The 15,886-nt window shown below is 41.7% G+C and overlaps 1 protein-coding gene across 2 annotated transcripts in view; it reads left to right on the top strand.

Moving 5' to 3' along the window:
* The window catches only part of RAB31 (RAB31, member RAS oncogene family), a 131,349-nt gene that overhangs the window by 21,510 nt on the left and 93,953 nt on the right, over positions 1 to 15,886 (top strand). The window contains exon 1 of one of the 2 annotated variants that reach the window (XM_037001107.2): positions 5,613 to 5,705. The exons of the other annotated variant lie outside the window; for it this stretch is intronic. Coding sequence (XP_036857002.1) covers positions 5,613 to 5,705 — 93 coding nt within the window. Of the gene's footprint in view, positions 1 to 5,612; positions 5,706 to 15,886 lie in introns of those variants that run through there. 2 annotated transcript variants of the gene reach the window in all.

The raw sequence follows: 15,886 nt of genomic DNA, 5'->3' as shown, positions 1-15,886 counted from the left end.
CTGGAATTTTGTCCACTCTAATGCTAACCAACAGGACAGGATTACCAACAAGTAGGTCCTGGCAGGCAGCCAGCCTGCCAGCATTTAAATGATGCTCACTGCTGTGGCAACCCCACTCGGCCTTACACATGTGAAAGCAGAGGCAGCTGCTGAAGAAGGGGAGTGCGTCCTGGCAGAGCAGTGAGCACAGCCCTGGTTCACATGACATAATGTCTGCCTGGGCCACTGGGAAACCATGGCGGCAGACAGACCACCTGCCTGATAGCTAAATATGGGTGGGTGGCATTTTCCAAATAAGGACATTGGGAAAAATATGGATTTAAAGGAATGGATTGTAATACCTAGTATAGTGTCATACTGTCCAAGTAAATCTCATAAACTAGCATTTAGAATGTGCGAGAATTCAGATACAGGGCCCAGGATGAATTTTCTTTGTTGTATCCCTCCTGAAGAAGTGGTGTGCTAAGCAAATGAATAGGTATAACAAGCTATAGGGATAATTCATAGCCTGATTACAGGAAGTGGGTTTTTCATAGATGTATGGTGTTGATTAGGATACAGGCTAAGCTGCCTAAGCAAGGTATCCCAAACTATAGTGACTTCAGCAGGATGAAATAATTTCTTCTTTATCAGTCCTGTTGGCTGGTTTAGGGCTGGTTTGATGGCTTATGTGGTCAAAACATTGCTTCTGCTCCCATCCTGTTTGTCATAACCCAGTCCCATGGCCTCTTCTACCAGCAAGGGTGTCCAAGTGCCAGCTAAAATTCAGGATTCTTTCCCTAAAGGATGAAGGGGAGAGTAGCTATCACAGACTCCCGCCTCCCCCATTTTCTCCCATAAACACATTTTATATTTCAACAAGGTCACTTCCAGAATATGAGTTTATGTACTGACTGAGGCTTTGAGTGGATTTTTCTCTTAGACTCTGGTCTCTAAGGAGGGAGAAGCAAGATGGGGTCGTGGATAAGCATGAAGATTCTAGTTAGACCAAACTGACTGAATCCTGGCTTTGTCACTTGCTATTCATCTGGCCTTAAGCTGGGTTGTTGAACCTCTCTGACCCTAAGATCCCTGGCTTGTAAAATGTTGCTAACACTATCTCACAGAGTTGCAACAGTTGATAGCATAATTAGTACAAGAAAATTCAGGATCATGCTTGCCATATGATAGGCTCTCTGTAAAAGCTAGTTTATTGTTCCCCTCTACAAATAGTCGTACAAGTCACCTACTTCCCTAATGCTGCTAGAAAAGCAAGTTGATCTGCTCAGAAACTTGATTTAATTTGCATGAGTGCACTAGAATTACACCACTTTACAGTAAAGGTATTTTTACTTTTCTCAATGCAAATTGTAAAATTCTATTGATGACCTGATGTTCACCAGGCAACTAATGCTATCATGACACATCTTCTGGTCTTGCCATACCAGTGCAACAATAAAGGGGGTTAACAAAATGCAGGTTTCCTTGGAAATGATGTATGCATGCTGCCTCACTACCTCACAGGTCTGCAGTGGCAGCATGTGGCCTTGAAGGAGGCTTGAGGCTTTCTTGAGTGGCAATGCTCACCTTGGTGCAGATGTGCCTCCTGGCCTATAGCCTGTGGAGCCTGTGTCGTAAACCTAGACCCTGTCAGGCAAGATGATGGACTTGGACAAGTCCCTGGCAGGTGCTGCTTCAAAGCAGGTGAGACTCCTGTTGGGGCATTGTGTGCTGTGAAGTGTGAGAGGTGGTTAATGGCACTCCTGAGATGTGGCAAATGAGGTCCCTAGGGAGGCAGCTCTAGGATTGGATTCCTGTGCTAAGTGACGAATATGTACCCTGAGGACTGGAGTGTCAGAGTCAGAATGTTTTTTGCTTTGCTTTGTTTTGATGAGAGCTCTACTGAGACATAATTCACAGACCATACGACTCATTTATTTAAAGTATACAGGTCAGTTCAGAGTTGTGCAATCATCACGTCAACTTTAGAACATTTTCATCACCCCCAAAGAAACCCAGTACCCATTAGCAGTCACTCCCCCCTTTTCCCTCAGCCTCCAGACTTAAGGTACCAGTAATTTTTCTGTCTCTATAGATATGCCTTATTCTTGAATTTCATGTAAGTATATGGTTTTTGTAATTGGATTCTGTTACCTATTATGATGTTTTCAAACATCATCCACATTATAGTATCTATCAGCACTTTTTATTCCTTTTTCATTGCTGAATAATACTCCATGTATGGCTATACTACATTTTGTTTATACATTCATCACTTAATGGGCATTTGAGCTGTTTCCACTTGTTGACTGTTATGAATAATGCTGTTTTCTACATTCATGTACAAGTTTTTGATGTGGATGTAAGTTTTCAGTTCTCTTGGGTATATACCTAAGAGTGTAATTGATGGGGTATATGGTAATTATACATTTAACCTTTTGAGGAACTGTCTAACTTATTTCCAAAGCTTCTGCACCATTGTACATTCCCACCAGCAGTGTGTGAGAGGTCCTTATTTTCTTGCATCTTCACCAACACTAGTTATTATCTTTTTTATTATAGCCAACCTAGTGGGTGGGAAATGATATTTCATTGAAGCTTTGATTTGCATTCCCCTAATGCTGACTAGTGATGCATTCTTTTTAAATTACAAAATAATTTTTATTTCACTTTTAAATTTTTAATAAAAAATTTTTATATTGAGGTACATACAATAAAATGCACAAATATTCATGTACAGCTTGATGAATTTTGACATGTGTATACATTTTTGTAATAATCATCTAGATCAAGATATCAAACATTTTCATTAATTTTTTTTCCCTTTTACCCATTCCCCTATCCTCCTCCCTATGGCAACTACCAGTCTGTTCTCCATGCTGATGAGTCTATTTCAGTTTTGTTTGTTTTGTTTTTTAGAATCACTGTATAAGTAAACTCATATGGTATTTGTCTTTCTCTGCCTGGCTTATTTCACTTAGCATAATACCCTCTGGGTCCATCCATGTTGTCGCGACTGCCAAGATCTCATTCTTTTTTGTGACTGACATCTTTTACATCCATTCATCTATCAATGGATAGTGGTGGAGTCAGAATTGATGAGGCTTTATTTGTGATAAAAAAAGAGGCAACAGGCCCAAACTGGAGTTACTTGTGCTAAGCCCAAGTCAGCAAACCAAGGCTTACTACCTAACCTGATTGTGGTTTCATCCTCTCCCTTCAACTGTCAATCTGGAATTACTAGTCAGCACTGGTGAAGTAATCTGCCCCATAGACCTCCTTCTGCCCTCCATAGGAAGGTGACCTTGCTTGAAACAATCCACAGTTAGTTAGAAAGTTCCTTTTCCAGCCCCATTCAGCTTATAAAACCTTTCATTTTTTTCAGCTCTTTGGAGCTCCTTTCTGTCTGCTGGGTGGGATGCTACCCAATTCATGAATCCTTGAATAAAACCAGTAAGATCTTTAAAATGTACTCAGTTGAATTTTGTTTTTTAACACTGGGAACAGCACACTGTTTGTCCAGTGGGTCTGCTTTCCCCAGTTCTGGGCTGCAGCCCAGTAGGAATTCTACTCAGGCAGCGCTTGGGGCAAGCCACATTCTTGCTCATCAATGCTGTTCTGGAGGGGAGCTGGCACCCCTCCCCAGGTGGGCTCGCTCACATGCATGCACAGGCAGCTAGCTCTCCGGGGCACTTTGCTGGCTCTTGAGGGGCTGTTAGAGGCAGTGGAGGTTACTGCCCTGGCCTGGGTTTCCAGCTGTGGCAGCTTGTGGTTTCACCATCTGCCTCACTGCACACTGGCAGCCCCTTGGGAAGCAGCAGGGGCCTATTAGCTCCCTCTGGTGTGGTTACTTTTCATTTGAACCCTGAAGTTGCCATTGAGGGGAATTTCATTTAGAAATGCTTGCCTCGTTTTCCCACATGGCTCCTTCATCTTTTATGTACTGAACCTAACCCTTATGCAAAGCCCACAGGCTTCCTGAGGCTACAGGGGTCCCCGGTGCAGGTAGGGAAAGTGAGTCAGTGACCTCAACAAGTGGCTCCCAGGCTTGTGGTGTTGTGGGGGCCTTTGTGTTCAAACCTGTCCCCAGATTTTGCCAACAGCTTGCTGATAAGACAGAGTTGAATTCTTTGTTGACCACCTAGCAAAGCCAAACCTCTGCAGCGGCCCAGAGCAGGGAGGCAAGATATGATGATTGAGAAATACAAGTTTGATTTTAGATGGTCTTTCAAAAGAGGAACTTGGGTGGGATTTGGGTAAGAATCATGCCATCCTGGTGCAGGATTGGTGTAAACAGTAAGGTGAGATTTTTGAGGGGCTCAAAGAATCCAGGAGTACAAACAGTCTGTTGAAGTTTCCCATTGGAGAGTTGATGCACCTTCTAGGACGTTCTCATCATGAACAATCATCCCATTTGGGCAGGAAGAGTAAAGAAATGCTAATGACTCAGGGTAACAGCCAAGTCCTGTTAAAGCCGCCAGAAGGGGAGTGTGGGCCAAGCCTTTGCTCTGCAAGTTTACATGCTAAGGACATTCTCGGTGTTTCTCTGAGAACTTTTTGTCTTCTAATAAAAAGGTGACTTTTATTCATAAATGTAGATGGGATAAATGACCATTTGCAAAGCGAGTTGTAAACAGGCTCTGACATGCTTATGAGTGAAATGAGGACCTGTGACAAGGCTTTAATAATATTCAGCCTCTAAACCTACTTTTGATAGATGTGGTTTTCTTTGAAGTCATTTTTTTGCCTTGAATTTTATGATTTTTTTTTCCAGTTCTGTGTGCTAACTTTTCCTATATACAGGCGTTACTGGCATATGAGGAGAATGATTAACAGATTTAAAAGTAACTTTCATATGCTTGAAAGCTATAAAGCAATATGTTTGTTACAAAAAATAAGCAGGATAGATGCCTTGATCACTTGAAAATGAAATACTGCCTTAAGTTAAATAATAGAATCTGAATGTTTATGTAATGCCTATCAGAAAAGTATTTGAAAGTTACTGTTTTTTTCTCAATTTCTATTAGGGCTGACTGGTTAGGAAGGCAGCCCCAATCCCATCAGATGGATGTCCTGTGAGACCCTGGGTGGCTTTGGGAAAACTTATGGGTCTTGAATGCCTGCATGTGCTCTCTGCTCCTGGGCTCCTGGGAACCTGCCTTCTCTGCCCGTGTGCAACACCAGCTCTGTGCTCATTGCTGACACTCTCTGAGACACCACTCAGCTCCCTCCGGGAAGAAGTGATGGACCTCAGCGGCACTGCAACACCAGGTTTACTGCTTTGCAATGCAGAGCAGTTTATCTATCCTGTATCCAGTGCCTTTGGGGCCCTGCTCTTTTAGTCCAGGGCCTCATTTTGCAGAGAGATTTCGACATTAGCCTACCACTTGTGGACTCCTGAAGTATTGCATGGCCCATGCCAGTGGGGCATCAGACTCACTTCACTGTCAGGGCCTGGGGCTCCCCCATTCCCAGATGGTCACCTCCCCCATTCACTGAAGGTTTGGACCTCATGGTTTACATAGGCTTACTAATGTTTTTCCACTTTAGTTCTCATTTTTCTTTATTGGTGAAGTTGCCTTGGCTAAGTCCTTTTCTCTTCCACACCTTTAGTTCTTCTCTTTTTATTTTCCATGTCATATGGTCATATGAGGAAATATGGAAGAAACAAAAATTGGGTGTCTGCAGTGGAAAAGTATGTACTGTGGAGAGAATGGAATTCCAAGGTACCTGATTCTATCCTTTTCTTGCCTTTGATGTATTTCATACCTCTGTAACTTGTAGATAACTGGTAGCAATGCAAAATCACTGCTGCCTATAGACAGGGAAAAATCTATTTTTTAAAAAATATTAAAATAACCCCCTACCCCCTCATTAAAAAAGTCAGTGTGTTGTCAATTTGTAAATTATTTTAAGCTTTAATTCAATCATTTCTTTAATCCATATACATTTATGCTCCTCTGAGTTCTTTTAACTGGTTGTAACATCTTATTAATACCTTCCTTAATAATGAGGTCAATAAAATATTTAACACATGTTCATTTTATATCTTATGAAAGTCATGATATAACCTTCAGTAATTATTCTTTAACATAACATTTTATGATCCCTATTAAACATAACAATGGTGTTGTGCTTCCCTTAGTCAGTGACAGGAATGGACCCTTGTAAGTAAGAGGAACTTGGATCCAAAAAGCTAAAGAACTAGTTAATCCTAAGGGATTAAAGACACTGGAAGATTTTCTCTTAGTATTGAAAAAATGCATGGAGACACATAACCAATGGATTGAATTTGGAATTGCAGTGGAATTCAGAAAATAAGTTGAGACAAATGAAAATGAAAACACAACATGCAAAAATTTTGGTATGCTGTCAAAGCAATGCTCAGAGGGAAATTTATAGCTGTAAATGCCTATATGAAAAGGAGATTTTAAATCAATAACTTAACTTCAGTGAAATAGAGACTAGATAAACAATAGGGAAAATCAATGAAACCAAAAATTGGTTCTTTAAAGATCAACAAAATTGACAAATCTTTAGCTAGGTTATTAAGAAAAAAGAAAAAGCAAATAAATAAAAAAATGAAAGTGAAGACCTTACTTCCAACCTTACAGAGATGGAAAGGATTGTAAGAGAATACCATGAGCAGTTTTATGGCAAGAAATGATAATCTAAAATAAATGGACAGATTCCTAGAAACACCTTAACTACCAAAACTATCCCTAAAAGAAATAGACAATCTGAACAACTAAAGAGATTGAGTCAATTATTGAAAACCTCCCAACAAAGAAAAGTTCAGGACCAGATGGTTATATTGGTAAATTCTACCAAACATTAAAAACATTATCAATCTCTCTCAAACTCTTGATCATCTCAATCATTGCAGAAAAGGCATTTGCAAATACCAACACCTTTTCATGACAACATTCAACACATGAAAACACTCAGAATACTAGAAATAGGAGACAACTGCCTTCACATAATAAGATGCATTTATGAAAAACTAGTAACATTATACTCAGAAGTGAAAGATTGAGAGCTTTCACGTAAGATCAGGAACAAATTTAATGCATAGTTGAATTCCAGGGTTAAGATAAACACAGAAAAGTCAGTTGCATTTCTATATAGCAGCAGTGGAAATTCTGAAAAGAAAATTAATGAAACAATGTATTTATAAGAGCATCCAAAAGAATAAAATACATAGAAATAAATTTAACCAAGGAGGTTAAAGACTCTAATACTGAAAACTAAAAACATTGCTGAAAGAAATCAAAGAAGACCTAAGTAAATGGAGATATACACCATGTTTATGGACTGGAAAACTTACTATTGTTTAGATGGCAATTCTACCCAGAGTGATCAACAGAGTCAAAGCAATTCCTATTAAAATTCCAATGGTTTGTTTTGCAGAAGTAGAAAAGTCAGTTTTCGAATACACATAAAATAGCAAGGGACACCAAATAGCCAAAATAATCTTGAAAAAGAAAAAGAAAGTGGAGGACCCACACTTTCTGATTTCAAAACTTATTACAAAGCTATAATAATCAAAACAGTGTGGTCAGTAGACATACTGACCAATAGAATAGAACTGAGATTCAAGGAATAAACTCATTCATCTGTGATTCATTGATTTTTGACATGAGTGCCAACATCAGTGGGGGAAAATAGTCTCTTCCACAAATTGTGCTGGGACAACTGGATATCCACATGGTTAATCAGACCCTTATTTCATACCATATACAAAAATTAACTCAAAATGGATTATGGATGGCATGCTCTAGAAGTTCCCAGGATCATGTGCAATTTCCAGTGAGTTTCCTGGAATTCTACTTTATCAGCCTTGTTACATTAACTCTGTTTAATACAAATTACTCTTGGCATACATCACAGAGGCAAGAATCTGTGATTTGGGCAATGGTCATTTAAAATTTTTATCATATGAAGGTAGGGGGACAGGAGTGTGGAGAGGAAGTGTTAGCGTCAAATGTTATATTTATATAGAGAAGCTCAAAGAAGAATACGAAATTTATATCCTAATCTCTCCACCTAGATGTTATTTAAAAATAAATACAAGGAATACTTTGTATAAGAATATAAAATTCAAGTGATACAAAAGGTACTGAATAGAAAGGAAAGGCTTCTCTACCTTGGGCAATCACTGTTAATCTGTTCTTGTGATTTTTTTTAAGGAAATGTTTCATTCTTGTGTTTGTGCTCACATATGCGCTTTTTTTTTGTAAAGAAGAAGTCATTACAAGCTTGCATATGACTTTTTACTTTTTTTAAATTGGAATATAATTGACATAACAGCATTGTAATAGTTTTAGGTGTACAATGTAGTGATTTGCTATATGTATATGTTATGAAATGATCACCACCATAAGTCTGGTTAACATCCGTCACCACACATAGTTACAAATTTCTCTTTCATGTGATGAGAACTTTTAAGATCTACTCTTTTAGCAACTTTCAAATATATCATACAATATTATTAACTGTAGTCACTATGCTGTACATTATATATCCTGGACTTATTTGTATTTTATAACTGGAAGTTTGTACCTTGTGACCCCTTTCACCCACCACCCCTTCCCCACCACCTCTGACAAACATCAGTCTCTTCTGGTTTTCATTCAATCAGTGTATCTTGGAGCTCTTCCCATACGTATCAGCACCTATAGGAGTAGTTTTTACTTTAAAGTGACTGAATAAACACCATGATAATAATTAGCATATTTCAGAGATTTGCAGTCTGCTAGCACTTGTCTAAGTGCTGTAGACATATAATCTCATTTAATCAAAAATCCTATGAGATAGGCCCTCCTGTAGCCCTTCTTTTAGAGATGAGGGAACTGAGGCACTGACTCAGTAAGATATTAAAATTCCTTGCAATTGATCCCAGATCCATGATCTGACCACAAAATTCTGCTCCCCTGCAGTTCGTTTGTGGAGCGCTAGGGTTTATCATTATTTACAGTTTCCATACACCCTGCTCCTTGCCTCCTGTTTTCTGCTCCCCCTTGGTCAGTGTTCCCTAGGAAGCATGCATGGGATCTCACACTCCATGACCTCTTGGGATCTCTGTTTTTTTTTGGCTCTCTTAATGCTATCTTTCTCCAGTTAAAAGAGGGAAGAGCTAAGATAGTAATGCTTATGGTTTGTAAAATTGTTTCTAAGAATGGCTACCTGATCCTTATCAATTAGCCAGGAAAAGAGAGCTTTTCATAGCTTAGTGGGCACAGAAAAGAAATATTTAGAGACGCTTACTGTCTCCTGTGTGGGAGGCAAGTCCTAGGCATTCCTCTGGGGTGCCACAGGGAAACACTCTCAGACTTGTGGGTCTCCTCTGCTGGCCTGCTGTGTTGGGCCAGGTTGGGCCAAGGAAGCTCTTGACCCTTGGGCTAGTGGGCTCTGCTGTTCCTTTCTTCCTCGTCTTCACACTAGGTCACTGTTTCTCCCCAAACTAAGCTCCAGATTAAAATGTAGCTGGGAGCCCAGTTAACAAAAAGCATGACTTGAACAGGTCAGAGGGTAGGGGGTAAGGATGCTCTTTGAATTTGTGGCATGTTATCTGATGAGGGAATATTTTGAGATGTGTGTGAGTGACAGCAGTTGTATGCTGGGGATTTGTGTTCTGGCTTTTGTGGAGAAGGAATGGTAGCTCGATAATACCAGCTGGCCTTGTTGCTACTGCTTTGAGGGAGTGTAACAGCTAGGTGGTTTGGATCTAGAATCAAGAGTAAATGTCAGAAAATTCAAGCTCCCCAGTTTTTCTCTCTGGTCAGCAGAATGGCAGGAGGTGGCTGCCATCTGTGTCCTGGCTGAGCCTGTGTTCCTGGCCACCTGAGATACAGTTCACCAGATTCATTTAACAGAAAATGATCCTGTCTTCTGGTAAAAATGCAGGCTTGGCATGTTCTGGGACTCTGGGAAGTCATTCTGAAAATACACTAATTCTTTCTTGGGAGCCGGGCAGGCGCACAAAATAGGGGACTCTGTAGGCAGATTTACCAGCAAGTGTTCATATGGGTCAGATGCTTGGAAAAGTCCATTTTGTACCAGTTTGGGTAAGACACCAGATTTATGGATAGGAAGCCAAAGTTTGAAATTAGCTGCTAAAGTCATATGGTCAGACCATGGCAGAGCAGAAGCCTGTACTGAGTTCAGAGAAGGTCTGCAGTATCTTTCTTGGCCTCTGAGGTTAATCCAAACCACTAAGTGAAGAAACATACTTCCTTCGGTTCATCTGACCAAATAATTATCTGGAAACATTTGGCCTGGTTGCCTCAGTCTAACTGCAATCTTCCTGCATGCTTGAGAGAGACTTTGGTGGGGGAAGAGGGAGCAGTGTATTGTTGCTCCACAGAGTCAAAACATGGACAGCCCAAAGAGTCCTAATTGAAATCAGAATGATGATTTCACTCCTGGAGCAAGTAATCATCTTTCCTAGCACATTTATTTTTCTTTTGTCTTTCTTCTTCTTCTTCTTTTTTTTAAATGAAATCAGTCAGTTGTATTTTTTTAAAGCTAGATTATAGAAATGAACATTCTCTGACAAATTAGAGGATGCACATGGCTCTCTGTAACTTAAATTCTGAGTGCATGCATAGCAATACGTGACTAGAGCCCACAGTGCAGATGAAATATGCTCGAGCATAAAATGTAGCTGAATGAATGCTCCTGATGCTTTGGCCAGACGCATGTGGATTTTACTGTTGGCAAGGCCTGGACATCAGGCAGTGGAGATCTTTTACAGGCTCTGCAGGTCGATTTTTTCCTAGGTGGGAGAAACTGTTATTTTGATGTGTCACTCTCCAGCCACAGTGGTAGAGCAGCACATATTAAGCTATGGTTTGGATGTAGTAAATGATACTTGTAGCCAAAACCAGCCTGAGCTAGTGCCTATAAAACAAATGGCATGAGGATGTGACAGCCAAGCAAAGGGGCCAGCTGGGAAGGGGCCTGGCGATGATGTAAAATGCCCAGGGCTCAGCTGTAAAGTCCTTCTGAGTGTTTCCGTCTGGGGAGTCAGGCTTCTGCTGGGCCAGCCTGCCACTCTGCTTCTGGTGGGCGTCAGAGGGCCCAGCAGGCCCCACGGCCCAGCGGGGTCCAAGGAAACCCAAAGGTGGGAATGCAGCTGGGCCTCAGACAGAGGGGGAGTGGACCCAGCCATTTGTGGTCCTGGGAGTGCTCTCTCAGGCTGCTTGGCTGAATCTCTCCTCTTCCCGTTGGACGGAGTTGAAAGATGGCTGCCTCCAGCCTGTGCATCCCGTGTTACGTTCTGGCTTCAGGGAGCTTTGTCCCTGTGTGTGTGTTTCCCAGCCCCTGTGTGGAAGGGCACATTGAGCGTCCTCCCTCCAGGGCTGGCATGGATTTATTACCAGACTGTTTGTGGCACCAGCAAAGCCTTTTGATGAACAGAAATGTGAAATCTAGAGGTACGGAAGGCATTTGCAGCTTATGGCAATGTCAGCATCTAGTTGATTACTGTACGTTGGTAGTATTAAGTATTGAAAAGACCCTGACTGACACAGTGTTCTTTTATATTTTCTTTTCTATTTTTGTACATGTTTTATTGTATAATACCTTAGCACAATAATACATGTATACAGTTTATAAATAAATATGCACATAGTAAAGGATGTACACAAACTTTTTTGTGTGTGTAATCAAATCAGTATTGAGACCCTTACTTTTTGGAATATTTACACTGCAAATGGGATGTTTACCCAAAATCTCTCTGAGAGTATTCAGTGATTAATACCAGGGACAATTCATTCTTGAGAAGCATAAACTACACATTTTTTCTACCCTAAAATAAACTCCTTAAAGAGATGTATATTCACAGATTTTGAAGTATCTCAAAGCAGAATTTCATGATGTTAGTACATGAAGTTCAGACACATACTGATACCTTTACATTATCACAAGGACAAAGGTGGCCAGCACTGTAGTATTGTTATCAAGTTGCCTATACTTATTTGCATACAATTATTTCTTATTATTAAAATAACCAAAGGTGTTAATTTACAAGTTACAAACTGCCTGTTTTGTCACTTTTAGGTTTCTTAGCTCAGGCCTCTATCTTCCCCAGCTTTTAGGGCCCCTCCTGGTCCCACATGCTGAAGTTCTATAATGTTTTGTTGGCAACTTGGAGTCAAGATGTGCACTGAAGATCATTTAGTGATGAGGAAAGAACAGACTAGGAGATGGAGGTCTACAGTTGACCCTTCCCCATTTCCATGAGCAGTGTGACTGACGTGCACTGGGCCTTAAGTTGTCCATCTATAAAGTGGAATAATGAGACCTCAGAGTCACTGTGAAGACCAAATGCAGTAAGGAATGTGAGTGTGCTCTGTAAGACATAAAGCCTTTAGAACATAAATTAAAGACTGGCCATTGTTTTCATGTCTCATGAATGTTTGGTGAAGGGCATGTTCTAGCATATCTTGTAAGGAGAGTTGCAGGGTACCAAGGAGATCCCTGGGCCTGAGCAGTCAGGGAGGGAGGGAATTTGTTTCTGGGTGTGGTGCATGGCTGCTCATCCTTCTGTGTTATGAAGATGAATTCAAGACAGAACTCCACTTCTCTGGTTGTTAAGACCTTGAGGCCTGGCTGCTCACTTGTTCCTGTGTGTGTATCTTAATGCATTTATGGGATAAGAGAGATCCTATTCACACTGTGGTGTCTAACCCAGTGCCTGGTATGGCTCACACATGCAGGATGTGTTTCGGTATTAAAAGATAAATGCATTGCCACACCTGTTCATATCTCCAGGACTTTGTTGCAAAATGGGGGGCCCAGGCCTTGTCCATCCAAGAGGCAATAGGCATAGGATGGAGCTCAACAGCTTGACCTTCTTAGGCCAGACCACGTTCAATTGCTGATGCTCCTTGAGCCTGTGTTCCCAGCAACGAGGGGTAATAATAGGATGTCTCTCATAGAATTTGGTTGCAGATAAAATGAGATGATGCCAGTTAACCTGGAGTCTAGATTAACAAGATGCTAACATCATCGTTATGAATGACATGATTAGTGTAATTTAATAGCTCATTGATAATTGTGATTTGGAACTTGGAAACTCAGAAGCAGCATTTTGCCTTGACATCTTTTTTTTTTATCACTATCTAATTCCAGAACATTTCATCACCCCCCTCAAATACCCCTGATTCCCATATCCATTAGCAGTCTCACCCTATTCCCCTCCCCCAGCCCCTGACAACCGCTAACCTCCTTTCTGTCTCTGTGTATCTGCCCATTCTGGATATTTCATAGAAATGGAGTCATACGATATGTGGCCTTCTGTGTCTGTCTTCCTTCACTTAGCATAATGTTTTTAACATTCATCCTCAGTGTAGCATGTATCAGTACTTCATTTCTTTTTATGTTTATCCATTTGTTGCCTCATGGACATTTAGATTCCACTTTTTGGCTATTGTGAATAATGCTGCTTTGAACATTCATGTAAAAATTTTTATATGAACACACGTTTTCTAGAGGTGTATATCTAGGGGGGAGGTTGCTGGGTTATATGGTAACTTCTATGTTTAACTTTGTGAGGAACTGCCAGCCTGTTTTTCAAAGAGGCTACACCACTTTCCTTCCCCACCAACAGTGTATGAGAAATTGGTCTCCATATCCTGGCCAATGTGTGTCACTATCTTGTTGATTGTACCATCTTGGGGAGCGAGAAGTGCTACTGTGTTGTGGTGTTGGTTTGTGTTTCCTTGCTGGTTAGTGAGACTGAGCACCTTCTCATATGCTTGTTGGCCTTCCATCCATCTTGCCTTGCTGTGTTTTTAACTGCCTGCTCTTTAATTTTCCTTAGTCACTGGCTTTGCTGCAGTTCAGCCTAACTGGCCATATGCACTTACTTTTTACGCCAGGCTTACCTCAGTGCCCTTGATCTTAACCTCTGCCAGCAGGAGCTTCTTACTTTCTGGCAAGGTTTCAGATTAGTTTTCCATGCTGGAGGGGCTGGTTGCAGGTAATTTTTTGGACCAGGATTTCCCCTTGGCATGAATGACATAAGGTTGGCTCTACAATTGAAATCCAGCCCAGGCGTGAAGAGCAGATCTGCCGCAACTTGCTTTCCTTTTGACCGTCAGTGGGTCTTTGGTTGGGGAGCAGTTTAGGACACTGTATAGGAATCAGAGAGTGTATTTCCATGGCTTTACTGCTTCATCTGCAGCACCAGCAGCCACACCCTTTGGACAATGCTGGAACAAGGATGCCTTGTCTTTGACCCTGGAGGCTTGGATGGTGTAGGGCAGGTGGGGGCTTCTGCTGACATCTGCCCAGAGGCTGCAATGTGGGGTAGCTTCATCAGGTAGCTGGAATGTAGGCAGCTTCTGTTTCCTGGTCAAATTTCTTTAAGTGTAATATATTAGCATTTATTTGTAGAGATTAGAAGTGAAAAGTGATGGTGGTAGAAATTTTCCTCAAGTTGAAAATTCATTGATGACTATATTTTGTAAAGCCTCTTAAATGCTTGCGGAAGTGCCAGATGGCCATAACTACTCTAAACCAGGAGAGTCAGGTTTGCATGGTCACTGGGGGGACATCTTTTCCCTCACTCTGCAGGCCCCCTTCCTCAGACACACTTCCTCCCTTTCTTGTAAGTACCTTTCCTGGTGCTAATGTGATCATCAAGTCTAGGCCTTGATACAGTTGACCTTCATAATTATAGGATAATTCCTAATATATCATGTGTGAGAAATATTATTATTTACTGGAACAATGATGGAGTAAGAGAGGTGGATAAATTGTGAACTTACTGAAATATCCCCAACTTACAAATGATGTGATACTGTCCCAACTGCCTGCTCTTCTCTAAGTGGTCTGCAGTGTGCACATGTCTCATTTAACTCACATTTGCTGTAATCCAGCATCTTGAATAGAGAATTACAACAGTTATGATACCACTGTGGACAGCTGGGGAAGGGTAAGTCCAGAAGGAGGAGCTGGAAGATCAGAGGAAAGGCCTCAAGCCAGAGAAGCACCAGCGTGGTGGTGGTGGGGGGAGGGAGCTTTCACGGAAGCCCTGAGAAGCTGGCTTTGCTAGCAGCAAGTGGCCCATAGAGGGGCTGGGGTAGCTGACTGGGGACGGCTGCTGCTTCTGCCTCTCACCTACATCTGGAAGGGGGCCTGACCCACTATGGGGAGAAGAGGACACAGAAGTGGGCTCTCAGTTTACCTGCCTACTGAAGATCTTCATTGTAATAGCTCCACTTCTTTCAAGTTCCTCTTTCAGTCAGCTCTAACCCAGAACCCTGCGGAGAAGGGGCTCCTGGGAAATGTACCTGCTTTAGCCAAGCTGATGATAGGATAATCCAAAACAGTGCATAGCTGGCCAGTGTAGCAGTGTCCGTGAGGGGTGTGTGCATGTGTGGGCACATGTATGTGTATGCACACATGTGCATGTGCATTTATGTGAACATGTATGCATGTGTGTATATGTGTGCACAAATGTGCATGTGTGTGTTAATGGGCATGTATGTGTGTCTGTGCGTGTATGTATGGTACATGTGTACACATGTGCTTCAGATCCCCTGCAGGGAAGTGTGCAGGAATATCAGCAGTGGGGAGAGACATCCTGTGGGTGAGAGAGCCTCTTTTAATGCCAGTCTGTGCCAGTCAGAGTGGGATCGCAGGAGGGGGCAGAAGGGGTATCTACCAGCCCCGGTCCCTCCATCCATGTTCATATGGAGCTGCTGGCATTTTTGCCTTGAACTTCCACTGAACTGAACTCTTGGACACACTTTCCCCCTTGGTCTCTGCTCAAGTTGCTGGCATTCACTTCTCCTTCCCTTCCCTCTCTCTCCAATCCTTCCCGCCCCCGAGCTAATGTGTCCTTTTGGTTTCAGATTTAATGCCCCGGGCCTTCAGAAAGCCTTCCTGACCTGAG

This window comes from Manis javanica, chromosome 9, assembly GCF_040802235.1.
Source record: "Manis javanica isolate MJ-LG chromosome 9, MJ_LKY, whole genome shotgun sequence".
Classification (NCBI taxonomy): domain Eukaryota; kingdom Metazoa; phylum Chordata; class Mammalia; order Pholidota; family Manidae; genus Manis; species Manis javanica.
The sequence above is the reverse complement of the archived record's forward strand: the minus strand, read 5'-3'. Positions and strand labels throughout refer to the sequence as shown.